This window comes from Neodiprion pinetum, chromosome 3 (assembly GCF_021155775.2).
Source record: "Neodiprion pinetum isolate iyNeoPine1 chromosome 3, iyNeoPine1.2, whole genome shotgun sequence".
NCBI classification, from domain to species: Eukaryota; Metazoa; Arthropoda; class Insecta; order Hymenoptera; family Diprionidae; genus Neodiprion; species Neodiprion pinetum.
In genome coordinates, this window is record NC_060234.1 from 38726994 (window position 1) to 38741192 (window position 14199).

The following is a 14199-nucleotide window of genomic DNA, read 5'->3' on the forward strand; positions in this document are numbered from 1 at the left end:
TCTTTTTCTCTTGTTTCGCCGCTCCGGTTTTAAGACCGGTAATTAGCGACAGCCTATTCATTAACGAAGTTCTGGTTAATTACGTTGAATCGGAGAGCTCAATTCTCGTCTGAAGTTGTTTTTTTTTTTTTTTCTCCTTTCTTTCCTTTTTCTTCTTCTTCTTTTTCATCCCCCCTTTTTTTCCTCTCATCTTCTTTGTTTTTCGTTTTTCCCCCTTTTATTCCGGTCTCTTTTCTTCTTCGTTTGCCTCGAACTTGTAGATGCGTAAGTATATTTTTGCTGCCGCCCGCAAGCTTCCTGCACAAGCCGAAGCTCATATGCCTCCTTATTTTCGTTCTCCCCTTTCGTTCGTTCGTTCGTTCGTTCGTTCACGTCTAGCAATTATTGCTACGCTCCCTCTACCACCTTATACGCGTTTAAACGCTCCCAGCGACATAAGTTATGGTACACCACGTATATATGTACGTGTATATTTAGACGAAGGGGAAATGTAATTGAAAAATTTTCATTCATTCATTAAACCGGCAAGCCGGCCGGTACTTTTTCGAATTTAACGGGTGACGAAAACGCGCGCGCTTCTGCAATTTATTATTTTCAGAACGCGCAATAATATGCACAAAGATTTGCGTTCAACATCCCCGCGTAAAGGCAGATCTTTTGTGACTCTTCGCGGTGTGACGCGAAATGAAATCCGGATAAACTAGGCCAAGGCATTCAACTTCGCATCACACTTTTCATGCCACCCGTGCGTATGTTGTACCGCGGTTTCGTTATATTCAGAGTAACGACACCTCGTCGTCTCCGCAAGCCGAGATTCTTGGACAGGTTCTATTCTTTTATTTTTTTTTTCCTCTCTCTCTCTCTCTCTCCGCAAAAGCATACTTGCAATTTTTCACTCAGTTTATCTTTGGCACGTTGTTTACTAGGGAAATGAAATTCTTTACCACGTTCTAAAAGATTCATATTCTAGAATCTTTATATATGTAAAAAAAAAAATGTTTTTGCCGATTAGTGTTCGAATTTCATCTCAGCGATAGTTTTCTTTTTCTTTTTTTATTTTCCAACTCCTAAATTCAAATCATCCATCTCGCGGATGCGTGCTTCGGTATCTATTTCTTCTACGGAAAATGAAATTTGGGTATCACGGTTCTGAATTCTTGTCAAAGTTTTAACCGAATTTGAAACTCTGTAATCAGTCTTTTTTTTTTTTTTTTCTCAATTTCATTACAAAATTCAACGATAAACGGTGCAGCGGTGTTTGAGAGCCAAAAAATCGCGGTAATACCGTGACTGTTTCAAGTCTCGCCGGTATTTCATACCTGTGTTATATTACGCGTATACTGCAAGCGAGAAGAAACAACGGTACTTGAGAGAAGTCAACGCGAATCTCTGTATATTTCATCTTTGCATCGTCGACCACCCGGTAAGTGGCGAAGGAATAACGCCTCGACACGCTCGACACGCGTGCTTTTATTCACCTGTGTAGGTTATAGGTAGAATACTCGTTTATCCACCTTCCTCTCCGAGCACGTGGCCACTGGTCAACGATGTGCGAATGATAGGGAAATTGCGCCATTCTATTTTTATTTATTTATTCTTTTCCCTCCCGTTTACAAAATTCAAATTAAGCTAGAATATCTATTTACATTATCGTCGTGAGGGAGTTCGATCATCGTGGACTATACTTAGTTCGATGTCGCGAAAGAGGAAAAACTTTCTAAATTTGCGAGAAGCATGTAATTTTATTGCAATCGGCACCATCGAGGTAAAAGTATCGTTAGCTCGAGACACTTTTTTCCCAAACAATTGGGTTCGTTAACCTTTGAAACCAGTCATCGTATATCCTACGTATTAAAGTCAATTTGTGGCACCGTTCCAAAAATACCTGCTCAGGTTATCTCCCACTCGATAAAAAAAAAAAAAAAAAAAAAAAAAAAAACCAAGAGTTGAGGGAAAAAAAAACAAAGATGAAAAAAAATTGGCATGGAATTTTCAGCTTCTTTACATTCCGCGACACGTTTAGTACGATTATTACGCGTCTGCCAAGAATTATCAAATAATTTTCTCCCAGATGACGATGTAGGTACGCAAGTTTATCTTTAACCTACGCTCAACGGAAATAAAAATATGAGCGTATTCTCGTTTTCTGCCGTAACTTCTGCACGTGTCAAATCTCCATTTTCCGCCAAGTCAACGTGCGTAGTTACGCGACTTTTACAGCGGGAATCGTCTTCGTCTCTTACGAACGACGTCGCGGTTAAAATCGATTAGACATCTTCGCAAATTTCAACCGCACCTTCATTATAATTCCTTAGCAAAGTCTCCGGAAAAGGTATACATATATACATGTATGTATGTAAGTAGATACCTACCCTGTATACATTTTACATATGTATATATCGGGAGAGAGAGGGAGGGAGAGATCTATCTATAGATATGCAACAAGCCTCGACGTCGTACATCCGCAGCGAAGTAAGACTCTATCCCTAGCCGTTGTACAAACTTCTAGACGTATACCAGCATAGAAAATAGAATTGTGCAGATTATAATGTGCCCAGGGAACGAGTGTTCAAAGTGCCTGTTCGACGCTCGAAGTGCGAGGCAGAAGTTGCTGTTCACTTTTGGTACACGAATCGTGCTATGGATCGATCCTGTATAATTTTCAACAGATTTAATCACCGGCCGATTTGCTGTTTAATATTTAAATTTTCAAACGAGATCGACTTCGAGCGAACAGCGATTCAATGCTGTTTGTTTTTAATACAGGAATTAGCTAACGTTGTACGAAGACGAATTTTGATTGAGTCACCGAATTACGTGAGGAGAGATCAATTGCTGTTTATGACGATTGAATTTTCTCACGGGTAGGGGTAAAAAACTGGAATTATCGATTGACAGAATGATCGGAATATCGAATTTTTATAGACCTAAAAATCGTATTCGGAAAATTTTTTAAAGTTCATCATTTTTTGCTCCGACCTTTCTATTCTTTTACTTTTTCATACTTCTACTTTCAACATTTTTAAATTTTATAAATTCGGCTTTCGCTTTGAAAATTCGATACTCTGGTCTATCAATTTTTTGATCTTTCTGTACTTTTTATCTCCACTCTTTCTCGCGATATTTCACGCGAACTTTTACCGTGACTAGAAAATATTCCAACGTTAAATCGATCGTACTTGTCGGATAAAAAGCTACAGTCAAGATTGTAACAGTAATCGAGTTTCTTTTATTTATACCTACCCTCAGTTTTAGCTTTAATTTTTTTTTTTTTAGTACTTTATCGTACGATCATTTACCGAGTTTGAAGTTTTTGGTAATCCGATCTTCCTCTTCGTGCACACTGGCAGTTTCCTTTCGGACGAAATTTGAATCCGAAAATCCACTTCACCACACTTCGTTCGTTTTCGACTCCGTTCAATAAAGCGGCACTTTAATTAATAGTCAGAGGTTTTCAATTACCTGACAATGAGCAGTAGATTCTCAGAGTTCAACTTCGATTACATGATCTTCAAGTACGGGCGGACCTTTGCCGTTTAATTTTCAAGATAATACACGAAGAGCTGTTTACACTTGCCTGATGAACTTTTTACCTGGGAACTTAGTTTCGAGAAATACAATTAGACAGATACCGTTTGCATATTACAAGCATAATGTTAATGTGTAATATTGTTGACTGGTTAGATTATTAATATTCCATCTGTTGAATGTTTCAGGAATTTTTATAAATAAGTATAGTTAAAAGGTGAATTTTGAGAACTTTCGCCTCCATCTATTATTCATATTGAATTGCTGAATTCTCTTTACTTCATCGATATCATCGTATATTTAAACAACACTTTAATTATACGCCTTTCATATGTCGTATCGGTAACTTGCAGAATTTCAAATATTACCTGCAGCAGTCGTGTTTAAAAGAAAGAAAAATAAAAACAACATTTTCTCCAGTCGAGTCATAAAAATACATATCGTTACACCGGTACTTGTTTTCTGATGTATAAAAACGACGGTGAAAATTAGAATATTAATTTTCGTTGAACAATTATTCCCGTGATTTAAAAATTGCTGCAAGTATTTTTATCGGTAGTCTCTCAATTTATGTACCGCGACAAAATTTTCCGACAACCGAAAATTATATGTCGAGTTAGTAATAACAATCAATCCAAAGTCCTCTACGCCCATTTCGCATTTTGGGAATGACCGAATCGGCAAATTTCCTACCTGCTACTGTAAGCACTCGTGCAGAAATATCCGTTGACCAACGACTCTGTCAGTCGTATTACTCCTTCGGCTAATTGTCAGTCTCCTTTTTGACGTTGGCAAAATCCTTCCTGGAAAAAACCAAGTCGTACAATTCGCAACACCGAACTTGGGACTGCGTTTAACGCGCGGTCGTAGTTCTCGAGGTCTTGAATGAACTTCTATTCCAGCGTGATTTAGCCTTAGGGTGACTTATTTTTTAACTTTTTTTTCTGAAGGTGATACTCGAAAAATTTATGAGAAATATTGGAGAAAAAGAAATTTGTTGCAAATCTTGGAGAAGGTAGGAAAATATTTACAGGTGGCTGACAATTATTGATATATTGCTTATTTATTTTCATGTCTACACCTTACGGAATTATATATAATATGTTAGTTTATTATTCTCCTATCGTGGTCCAATTAATCATTGTTTATAAAAATCATTTCTTTCGGTAACAGAAACTATTATCCAAATTTCATCGAGATGATTAATCTTTCGGATAAAATGCGAGAACAGCGAACTGCGGAATTGTTAGGCGCTGTTTGATGTTGATTGGTGAAAGATTGATTGTTGATTGGATCGCGATACGAAAAAAATAAATTAATATATAATTATAAGTCCGTCAGGTGTGCACAGCAAAAACAAGAAAAAATAAATAAAAAATGTTTCAACAATCGGTAGCGACTTGTAAATATTTTTCTACCATCTCTTGGTTTTACGACAAAATTTTTTTCAATATTTTTCACATATTTTTCGAGTAGCACCTTAAAAAAGAAAAAGTAAAAAATGAGTTACCGTAATAGGTATACAATATTATACATGTATTGCAGAATGCGGTAATAAAGAGGAATAAAAGTCCAGTCCGTTTCGATTCTTTTCTCATATTTCCTCATGCTTAGTTCATCAGCGTCGCGTGTAAGAAACTGGTTAAGAAAATTATTCCGAAGATATAATACGAGCTGTAGGTCAACGAGTTCCGATTTGTCTAATAATTTTTTTTTATCAAAAATTTATTTCATCTTTATTTCCCCTCCCACCGCCCTTTTAACTTCCGCATAACCGTTATATTACAGCGTATGCGTAATGTATGTACGATGCTCTCCGAAATATCGTACCTCTGGTCCAAGTTTGCCGTTTCTTTAAGAGGAAGCTGGCTGGCTTGTGAGAAAATTTTGAAACGCGCTTGTCGACAAACTGCATTACGCTTGTATGCACGTATAATTTATACTCTCGAAGTCTTGCGGGCACGGTATTTAGACGATTATGCTTAGACTCGTATTTAACGAGGCATACATAGGTAGCTTGCTCTGTACCTACGTAAGTCTGTCAAACGTTGCCGGTATTGGTACAGAATACACGTTAGAAATCTGTGAGACACGTCGCAGACTCCTGAAACCCGTACTTCTTGATTACACAGTCCGTTTATTTTATCGACTGGTATCCGCTAGGTCTAATTCAAAGGCGAAGGGAAACCTTACGCACTGAAATATAGTAATTACGCTACGATTTATCCGCATACCGGTTCACCTATGCCGTTCGTAATAACTCGAATTATCGATTATCGGTATTATTTTTTTTTATATCTCAAAAATGTTACGAATGAGATACGATAACAAATAAATGGATAAGAAAGACTGTCCTTTTACCTAGTTATTCGTCGAATCTGAATTCCAATTTTGCGTATCATACATTTTCTTTTATCATCCCAGAAGACAATTTTATTTTTACATTCATAAATCATTGAACATACAGAGCTGGGGGGACAAAAATTGACTGTCAACTATGAAATCGAATAGAAAAATCGAGGAATTTCAAATCTCATTGTACTCACTAATATTGCTCAATTTTTCAATTATGTGTAATATGCTGTCTATAGATAATAATTAGTTACAACGATAAATATTTTTCACATTGAACAATTGCAGGATAATATTTGAGAGATTAAATTGAGGCTTGAAACGAATAATCCGTAAAGAAAAGGCTTCGAGAATCGGTACAAATTTTATCAAGGTTTTAATATTTGTTTTTATTTTTGCAATCGGATTTATCGACGAAGTTATTGAACCGAAATTCTTCAAAATGAAGCAAACAAATGTTGTGTTTAAAAATAAATATTGATCAATGCACATTCGTTGTAATTAATTATTCATAAATTTATTGAACGTGTTTTTCAATGTCGCAACAAAATTATCCACATTTCACAGTGGATAGAAAATCCATAAAATTTATTTTAATCCACCGATGTGTAATGATTCGGTGTAAAACCCGCATACTTACGTGTGTAGCAAATTTCTCAAAACCTGCAACGCATCCCAGAATTTATTCGCATCGTTCACCGCATGTTCGATACGTCATCGTTTCTCTTGATAAATAACGAATCCACCTCTTTATGTATAATTGAAGAGGAAAATCGCAAAAGGCTGTAATCACGCCTGGCACCAATAATGATTTAAAAAAGTAGAAGAAAAACCGTTTTTTCTTAGCTGTGTAATTATTTTTTTGCTCGTGAAGTCGGAAAGCGGGACTTGCAGTGTTTTTTTAATTTTCCATTTCAATCGTCACCCGTTTCTCGAATCGAATCCAAATATTCATAAACATTTTACACTACGATAAAACAACGTTATCGGTATTACAGTCCGAACCGCAGCGCAGCGATACGAGAAAAACGTGGAAAACTCTGATTTCGCAATCGTGTATATATGTATGTACAAAATATACGATGTATATATATATTCCAATATATAGTGCAAATTTTATTACAGTTAAAACCGCGCCTGTCGGAAAAGAAATCTTCCCATAATACGCACGCTGGAAGAAAACCGCGTGCGCGTGATAAAACCATATCTGCCCCCCTTCTCTCTCTCTCCCTCCCTCCCTCCCTCCCTCCCTCCCTCTCACACTCGCTCACCCACACCCACACACCGTTCGTCCGGGCATTACCATATGGGGGATCCTGTTCCTCGTGTGCCTCAGAGGAGGTTCTGGGTGTTCCGACCACGCGACCTACGGCCAGTCCTCAGCGAGTCCTCGGCGAGCCTCGCTCGAGATCCGCATGCATCGCCTTAGAGACATTATTCACTCGGCACACTCGCTCGACGTTACTTCGCTCGACGCCTAATTCTTCAGTCAGCTGCGGCGAATCGCTCGCGCGAATTTTTCACCCATTCATTCGTTCATTCATTGCCTTTCGGTCGCTTATATTTTATATATATATATATACACATACTTTTTTTTTTTTTGCATCGAGTATCGCTTCCTCGGTTCTTTGATCAAATTTTATTCATATTAGCGGTCGACGTTTTATCCGGTTAAATTTATACGATTGGAGCATTGGAAGGAATTTTTAGTGCGACGATGATATTTAATAATAACGTGTAAATCGAGTGTTGTTCTACCTTTGGATACCGAAGGATTTTACGTTGGGACAGGTCAGTTTTCACCTCTCGTTCGATCGAGACGCACCCTTTTTTTCATCGTCTTTTTAAATTCCGTTCTCGACGTTTATTTGTTTGTTTCTTTGTTTCTTTGTTTCCTTAAGTTTTTATTTCTATTTTGATACAATTTTCAACGACTTTCATTGATCACCTTTGCACATAAACTGCCGTTATTTCATATCTCATTTCAAATGTTTCGATTCTTCATATTTACAGTAATGTCAAATTTCTCGTTAGTCAATTTCACTATTTGCATGTTTCAAATGTGTGTCGCGTTGCAGTTGTTTAAACATTGCACAGCATACTTGAATAAAAATTTGTTTCACCAGGTAAAAGGTATGCGGGTACGCATAATATACTCGAGTACAGGTGTAGTAAGGTTTTAAACGCGGATTCGTTTCCAATTTAGAAATTAGTTTTCGTCACGGTTGAGTTATCTTGTTTTATTACAACTTCAAACTAAGATCAACGCTGTATCGGGAACGACGGTTTTACAGATTACACATTAGACGGACGTGAGGAGAATCGAAATATGCGCTGTGCAGCCTCTGAAACGACAATAAAGAATTTGAATCGTGAAATCGGGGAGAACTTAACGTCGATGTCGTTGGTTGAACTGTCGAATCGCCCCAATTTTTTCCATATTCGCTCCAGGAGAATCATGAGCAATTCCACTTCGCCCCCTGTTCTCATCCAACCACTCGTACATTCATCCTTTCGCTCTGTGTCTCTTATTATTTATATTTCTCCTTTTCGTTCGAACAGTGTCAAGTGAGACGTCGTCGCGTCACAGCTGCTGATCATCGTAAGAAAAATCGCACACGTGCACGCAATCCGAGATAAGATTCGACGGGAGAAGAACGCGCGGGAAATTGTTGTGAAAAAGATTTGGGGAAATATATATATATATATATATGTATATATATATACACACTCATATATTACAGAGGCGTTGAAACGCAACGGTTTGCCGCATCGCCGCCAAGACTTTGTATCGTAATAATACTATAATAACAATAATAACAACAACAAGAATAACATATAAACATTATAACGTAATAATTTCTACCGGAGGTTTTTCCAAGTTGGGCAAAAGTGAAAGAGAAAGAGAGAGAGAGAGAGAGTAGGAAAAGTATATACGAAGAATTGGATACCCTGTTGTTACAGCAAGAAAGATTATACAGTTATCCTCGTGAATTGTTAGAAAAAAGTGCCATAATTACATCGTCAAGTTGGAATATTCAACGGATTATTAATAGAGGAACATATTAATGATATACGTACATATTGATAGGAGAAACAGTAACGCGAAAGAAAACGATCGATAGTAACTAACGAATTAACGCAAAATATAAAAAGAAAAAGAAAATAATCAGAAACTATACACACCTAAACAATTAACAACGAACAACGTGCGACGACCTGTGCAAACTTTTATTCGCCAAAAAACCCCCGTGAAGAAAAGTTTGTAATATTTATCTTTATATGTAATTCTGTTAACTGCCAGCAAAGAGAAAACGATATACGAGGAAAAAGAAGAAAAATAATAATAGTAGGAAAAAAGCCAGACGTAATCTACGACTAATCTGAAGTAGGAAGAAATCGAAAGAATCAAGAAATCTTGTAAACTAAACACACGTCGTTCTGCTAGTATTGCATAAATTTTTAATTACCCCGAAAATTTTGCAGTACCTTGTAATAACCGAAGTGTGATTTACGATTGATGAAATACGAATCGAGTGAAACAAAAGGAAAGGCACAATCTACTTGAGTCAAGGATTTTTTTCAATCATCATCTCCTCAGTTACCACAAAATTTCTTATATTATACGTAGTTGTTAAATTGATATAGAAAAAAAAATAAAATCTTCAATCGTGTAACAGAGAATAATTTGCAATTGTTTAAGGCAGTATTAAAACTAGAGAAGGAAAAAGAAGAAATTAATATATATATATATCTACACATAATTACAACATACTTGGCAACGCTTATTAATCATAATAATAATAACAACAAGAACAATAATAATATAAAGAAAAGTTATAAAAATATATGCGTATAATAAACTGTCCTTCGCCTGTAACGCAACGAATTTTAAAACGGATGGAATAATTTGAAAAAAAAATAAATTAAAATAAAAAAGAAGAAGAATTAAAATTTTTCCAACAAGCGAAACTAAAAGTCGAAATAATCAAAGTGTATTCCGCGTCGACGAATACGGTAAAAATATTCACAATCAAAAGTGTGTAACGAATAAGAAAGAAGAAGTCTTGCTGCAAGTGTGCGCGAATAAATCCCGAGGTTCGAACGATGTTTCGATGATCGTTCGTCCGTTCATTCCAAACGAGAATTCTCATTCGAGCGTGTCGATATCGTGAATTATCCAGTTGACACGAAAGTAATACGAATAGAAGTGAAGCCATGTCGACGCAGGCTTACTACAAGGAACGTCTCGGCTTTGATCCTGCGGACACGATAGCCGAGCATCATCGCGAGCAGCGCTCTCAGCACGGCTACGAGGAATCCTTGTCAAAGTTCAAAGGTCAGAACGGCGCAGCCTCTCCTAATGGATATGGAAAAACTATCGCCAAAGACGAAGAACTGGACCAACAAAGCTCAGCGGCAAACTCGCAGGCTTGCTGGGGTTGTTGGGCCATGTTCATCGAGGCTCACGGTAGGTGTTGCTGGCAGAGAAATACACACGCTGATTTCTTGTCTCATGATCTCTATATGTGTAAACGAGTGGATTTTGGTGCGTTGCTTTGTTAGAATTTTCATTTTTTAACTTTTTTTTTCTCAAATTTTGTTGTTGTTTTCATTCTTCTAATTCTAGTCATACGTTGTAGATCCGATATAAAATGTGTATATCTCAAGTCTCGTTTGATTAGAGATAATAGATGTTGCTTTTCAAATTAATACTTCGCAACGGTTTTCAATAACATACATATATTTAGTATAGAATCTTAGTTTCATTTTTTGATCATCGATTTTTATCGAGCTATTGAACGAGAAAAAAGAAACAACAAACGAAATAACTTGAAATTACTTGACGTTATTTACGACGTTGAAGCACTAAATATACCAGCAGATCTCGGTAACTATTCCGGTATCAAACATATGTCAAAAAGCTATCGATGTTGTACATTAATTCGGCATGGTGTGAAAAAACTCTTTTTTTTTTTCTTTTTCTTTTTTTTTCATTTATATGCATACATATAGCGATGTTTATAACTTCAACTAATGATCTGTTTTTATAACCGACAATGGATTGGAAAAAAAATTGATGCCGAAATTTAAAGATTTTCAAACTGGCTGCGTAATTAATCGATTATAATATTATACATATAAAATACGGAACTCGGACAAGATCCTTAAAAATAAACCTCGAAACAGACATTTGTGTTTTTTGCTCGTGTTTCCTGCTGCGACGGCTGTAATTACAGATTAACAAACTATCATTGCTGTGAGAAGAATAGAAAGAAGTAGTCCGTTAAATAATTAATTTTTTTCAATCTGGCTTGCCGTACAATCCAGAGTATCATTCGTATTACTTGCCACAATTATCGACGAATTAAGCTATTTAGGCAATTGTTATACGTGCCTTTCTTTTCTTTGCTGCTCCACCAATTTCAGAATTGATAACTCGCCGTCTCAACCGCAGTCATTCGTCGCGCCTCTATTCTCGACACAGAGTATCTTTTCAATTGATTCCAGCGATCATTTTACAGATGACAGTTTTTTGTTATTTTTTTTTTTTTCTATTTTTTCTGTCACTCATTTTAATATAATTATTTTTGAATGATAGAATTTTCGAGCCGTTTTCACACGTTGACGCAAGTCAGTTTGAAAAATTTCTAAAACAGTTTTCAACCGAATTTAACGTCAAAATGAACAACTTCGGAAGCTTTCGTACACAGTTTGCATACGCACGAAGAAAACATACATATATACATATAGAGACGGCCATGCGACACGTATCGTCGAGTTAACTCGGCTTTTTTTTTTTTTTTTTTTTATTCTAGTCTCACATATGATTAATGATTGAACCATTTTTATGTATTAACCTGCAGTATTTTTAGCCTATTTAACAAAGCCCGCAGTAAGGCTGCGCTGTTGTGTTTTTATTTTCAGCTTCGTTATCAGTTTTCAAGGATATTCTCAATCGGCTGGAATTTTGTAATATGACTAACGCAGCTTTTGTTGAATGATGCGAATGCAACGACGATACGCTTGTAATCCTGTGCATATGTTATACAGGAATCAAATACCGTATGGATGTTGACTTTGAGACGATGAAATTGAAACTTGAGCAGATTTTCACTTCACGTTTCACTTATCAACGAACATTTCGCCGAATCACTTGACCGTGAAAATCTGCTCATCTGGTCATTAAATATAACGCATGCCGGAAATACCTGGCGTAGAACGGTAAGAGTGTAACAATGTTCGGATTTCTTGCGTGAAATCTCGAACTTTTCGAACGGAGATCCAGGGGACTGGAATCTTTCACCGAATGTTAAACAGAGCCGTCTAACTGGAAAAAATTTATTCAAAGTTAGTTAAATACCGACTTTCTATTACGGCTTCGGAAGCGAAAATTGATGTAATTGTCAATCACAGGTGTTTTATATTTGAACACCCGGTACGAAATCGATATCGCGATATCGTTACTGATAACGAATAAAATACAGCGTGTTTCCGGCTGAAGTTAACGTACGAAATAAAGTACTTATCTATAAGTAGAAATTTTACACAATAAATTATTGAGGAGACCGTTCACGTTCGGTATAAATGACGAATTTTTTTTTTTTTAATTCAAAACGGTGACAATTGTCCGCAATTAGAGGTATCATCGCGTGATAGGATACAAGTATGGGCGTAAATTTGGGCGATTCCATTTACCAAACCTTGTCGGCACTGTGCGGTTGGAGGGATTATTCATATTCATTATTCATCATGACGCATCTATACGTCATCACTTTGATTTCTGTGCGCGATGTTCAGACACAGCGCTGAACGTTCGAGTGCCGCTGATACTGTCATTGCTCGACTGGTTTGTACCAGGGCTGGCAATTTGTAACTTTTTTCAGGTACGGACTTTATTATAGAAGTGGGAACGGAAGGCGCTTGTTTATTTCTTCTATCTCAATTGCATGGTATTTTGATTAACGTTATATCTTTGCACTTTTGAATTATTTCAACCTCATTTACGCACAATTGTTTTCTTTCGTACGAAAAATATCTTGGAAGTCCAATATTTCACTTATTCGTGACGGAGACTCGATATCTAGATATCATTATTAATCCAAGATATGAGTTTTCGACATTTGTAAAACGAAAAGGTGTTCATGTCGCGGTGGAAAAAAGAAATCAATTTTTGATGCAGTGCAAGTAGATGATAATCTTTGAAAGTTTTTAATTCCATTCCATTCTAGCCTTTGCCCATCAATAATGTCCGATCCGTCGATGTGTTTCGCTACCATTCCCAGGTATGGAAACTCCATACTCAGCATACATCAAGTACGGGTTACTCCATACCGACGATGATCTCTACTCGTACCTTCGCGGGTTCATTACGCGTTATTTGACTGGTTAGGTACACCATTTGGAAGGTACTCGTACACGCTTCGATCGAATCACTCTTACGGCGTTGAATGTAACGTCGCTTCTGTAGCCACCGCCTAAACACCATTGCGGGGAAAGTCTCAGGACGAATCCGTGTGACCAGAATTTTAAACCAGCCTTGGCTAGGTCGTTTACGTTTCTTCTTTACAGTTTATATATACATACACACACAGGCGCAACAATCGAGGATCTTGCCGTTGATGCTTTCAGTCTCGTGCGTGGCTTTGGGCCTCGCTGCGATGCCGATGCGGAGACACTTTTCGAACCGTCGCGACGTGACGGAAGGACAACCCTTCCCTCGTTGTCATTTCGTAGTACCTGCATGCGGTGGCGCAATGGCCATAACAATCATAACAACCTAACGACAAGTCTTGGTATACCTACGGCTTGGGTTTTTTTACTTCTTCGAAAAAGCAGGTTCCTCGCTCGACCCTTTGGACACGCACCGGGTTCGTTCATTCGGTCGGTTGGTGGAACCGGAAACGACGTGAAATGTACCCACGTGATATAGGTATGCTACACGCAGTCCGCTTTCTTTCGATCGTTATTTAAACTATGTCTCTGGAGGGTGTTAACAGCGAAGAATTGCATCAGAGGTTGGACGCAAAGAAGAAATAAAAATGCAACGAATCTCTTACGTGCCATCGTCGTAGGGTCGACCGTAATATGTTGATTTTTGTCAACGAGTGAAGCGGATGTATTCGAACCATTGCCGGTGTCTCTTTTTTTTTACGTTTTTTCAAGCTCGAGATAAGAATAACCGACAATCTTTGCTAATTTCACTCCCGCAAGTTCGTCGATTTGTTAACCAGTATGAAATAATCTTGCGTCTGCACTGTTGGCATCGAATTTGGAAGAAACCGGTTGAGTTTCACAGTTGCAGGAAAACCTAGACAC

The 14199-nt window shown here is 37.3% G+C and overlaps 1 protein-coding gene across 21 annotated transcripts in view; it reads left to right on the forward strand.

The window, feature by feature from the left end:
- shot (dystonin-like protein short stop) overlaps positions 1-14199 on the forward strand; it is a 173189-nt gene that overhangs the window by 51456 nt on the left and 107534 nt on the right. For 9 of the 21 annotated variants that reach the window (XM_069134150.1, XM_069134153.1, XM_069134148.1 and 6 more), the window contains exons 1-3: positions 7492-7671; positions 8443-8482; positions 8625-10219. The exons of 6 other annotated variants lie outside the window; for them this stretch is intronic. In XM_069134150.1, coding sequence (XP_068990251.1) covers positions 10099-10219 — 121 coding nt within the window. In that variant the 5' untranslated portion in view covers positions 7492-7671; positions 8443-8482; positions 8625-10098. 6 more of the 21 variants (XM_046615881.2, XM_046615878.2, XM_069134149.1 and 3 more) reach the window with 4 other exon arrangements.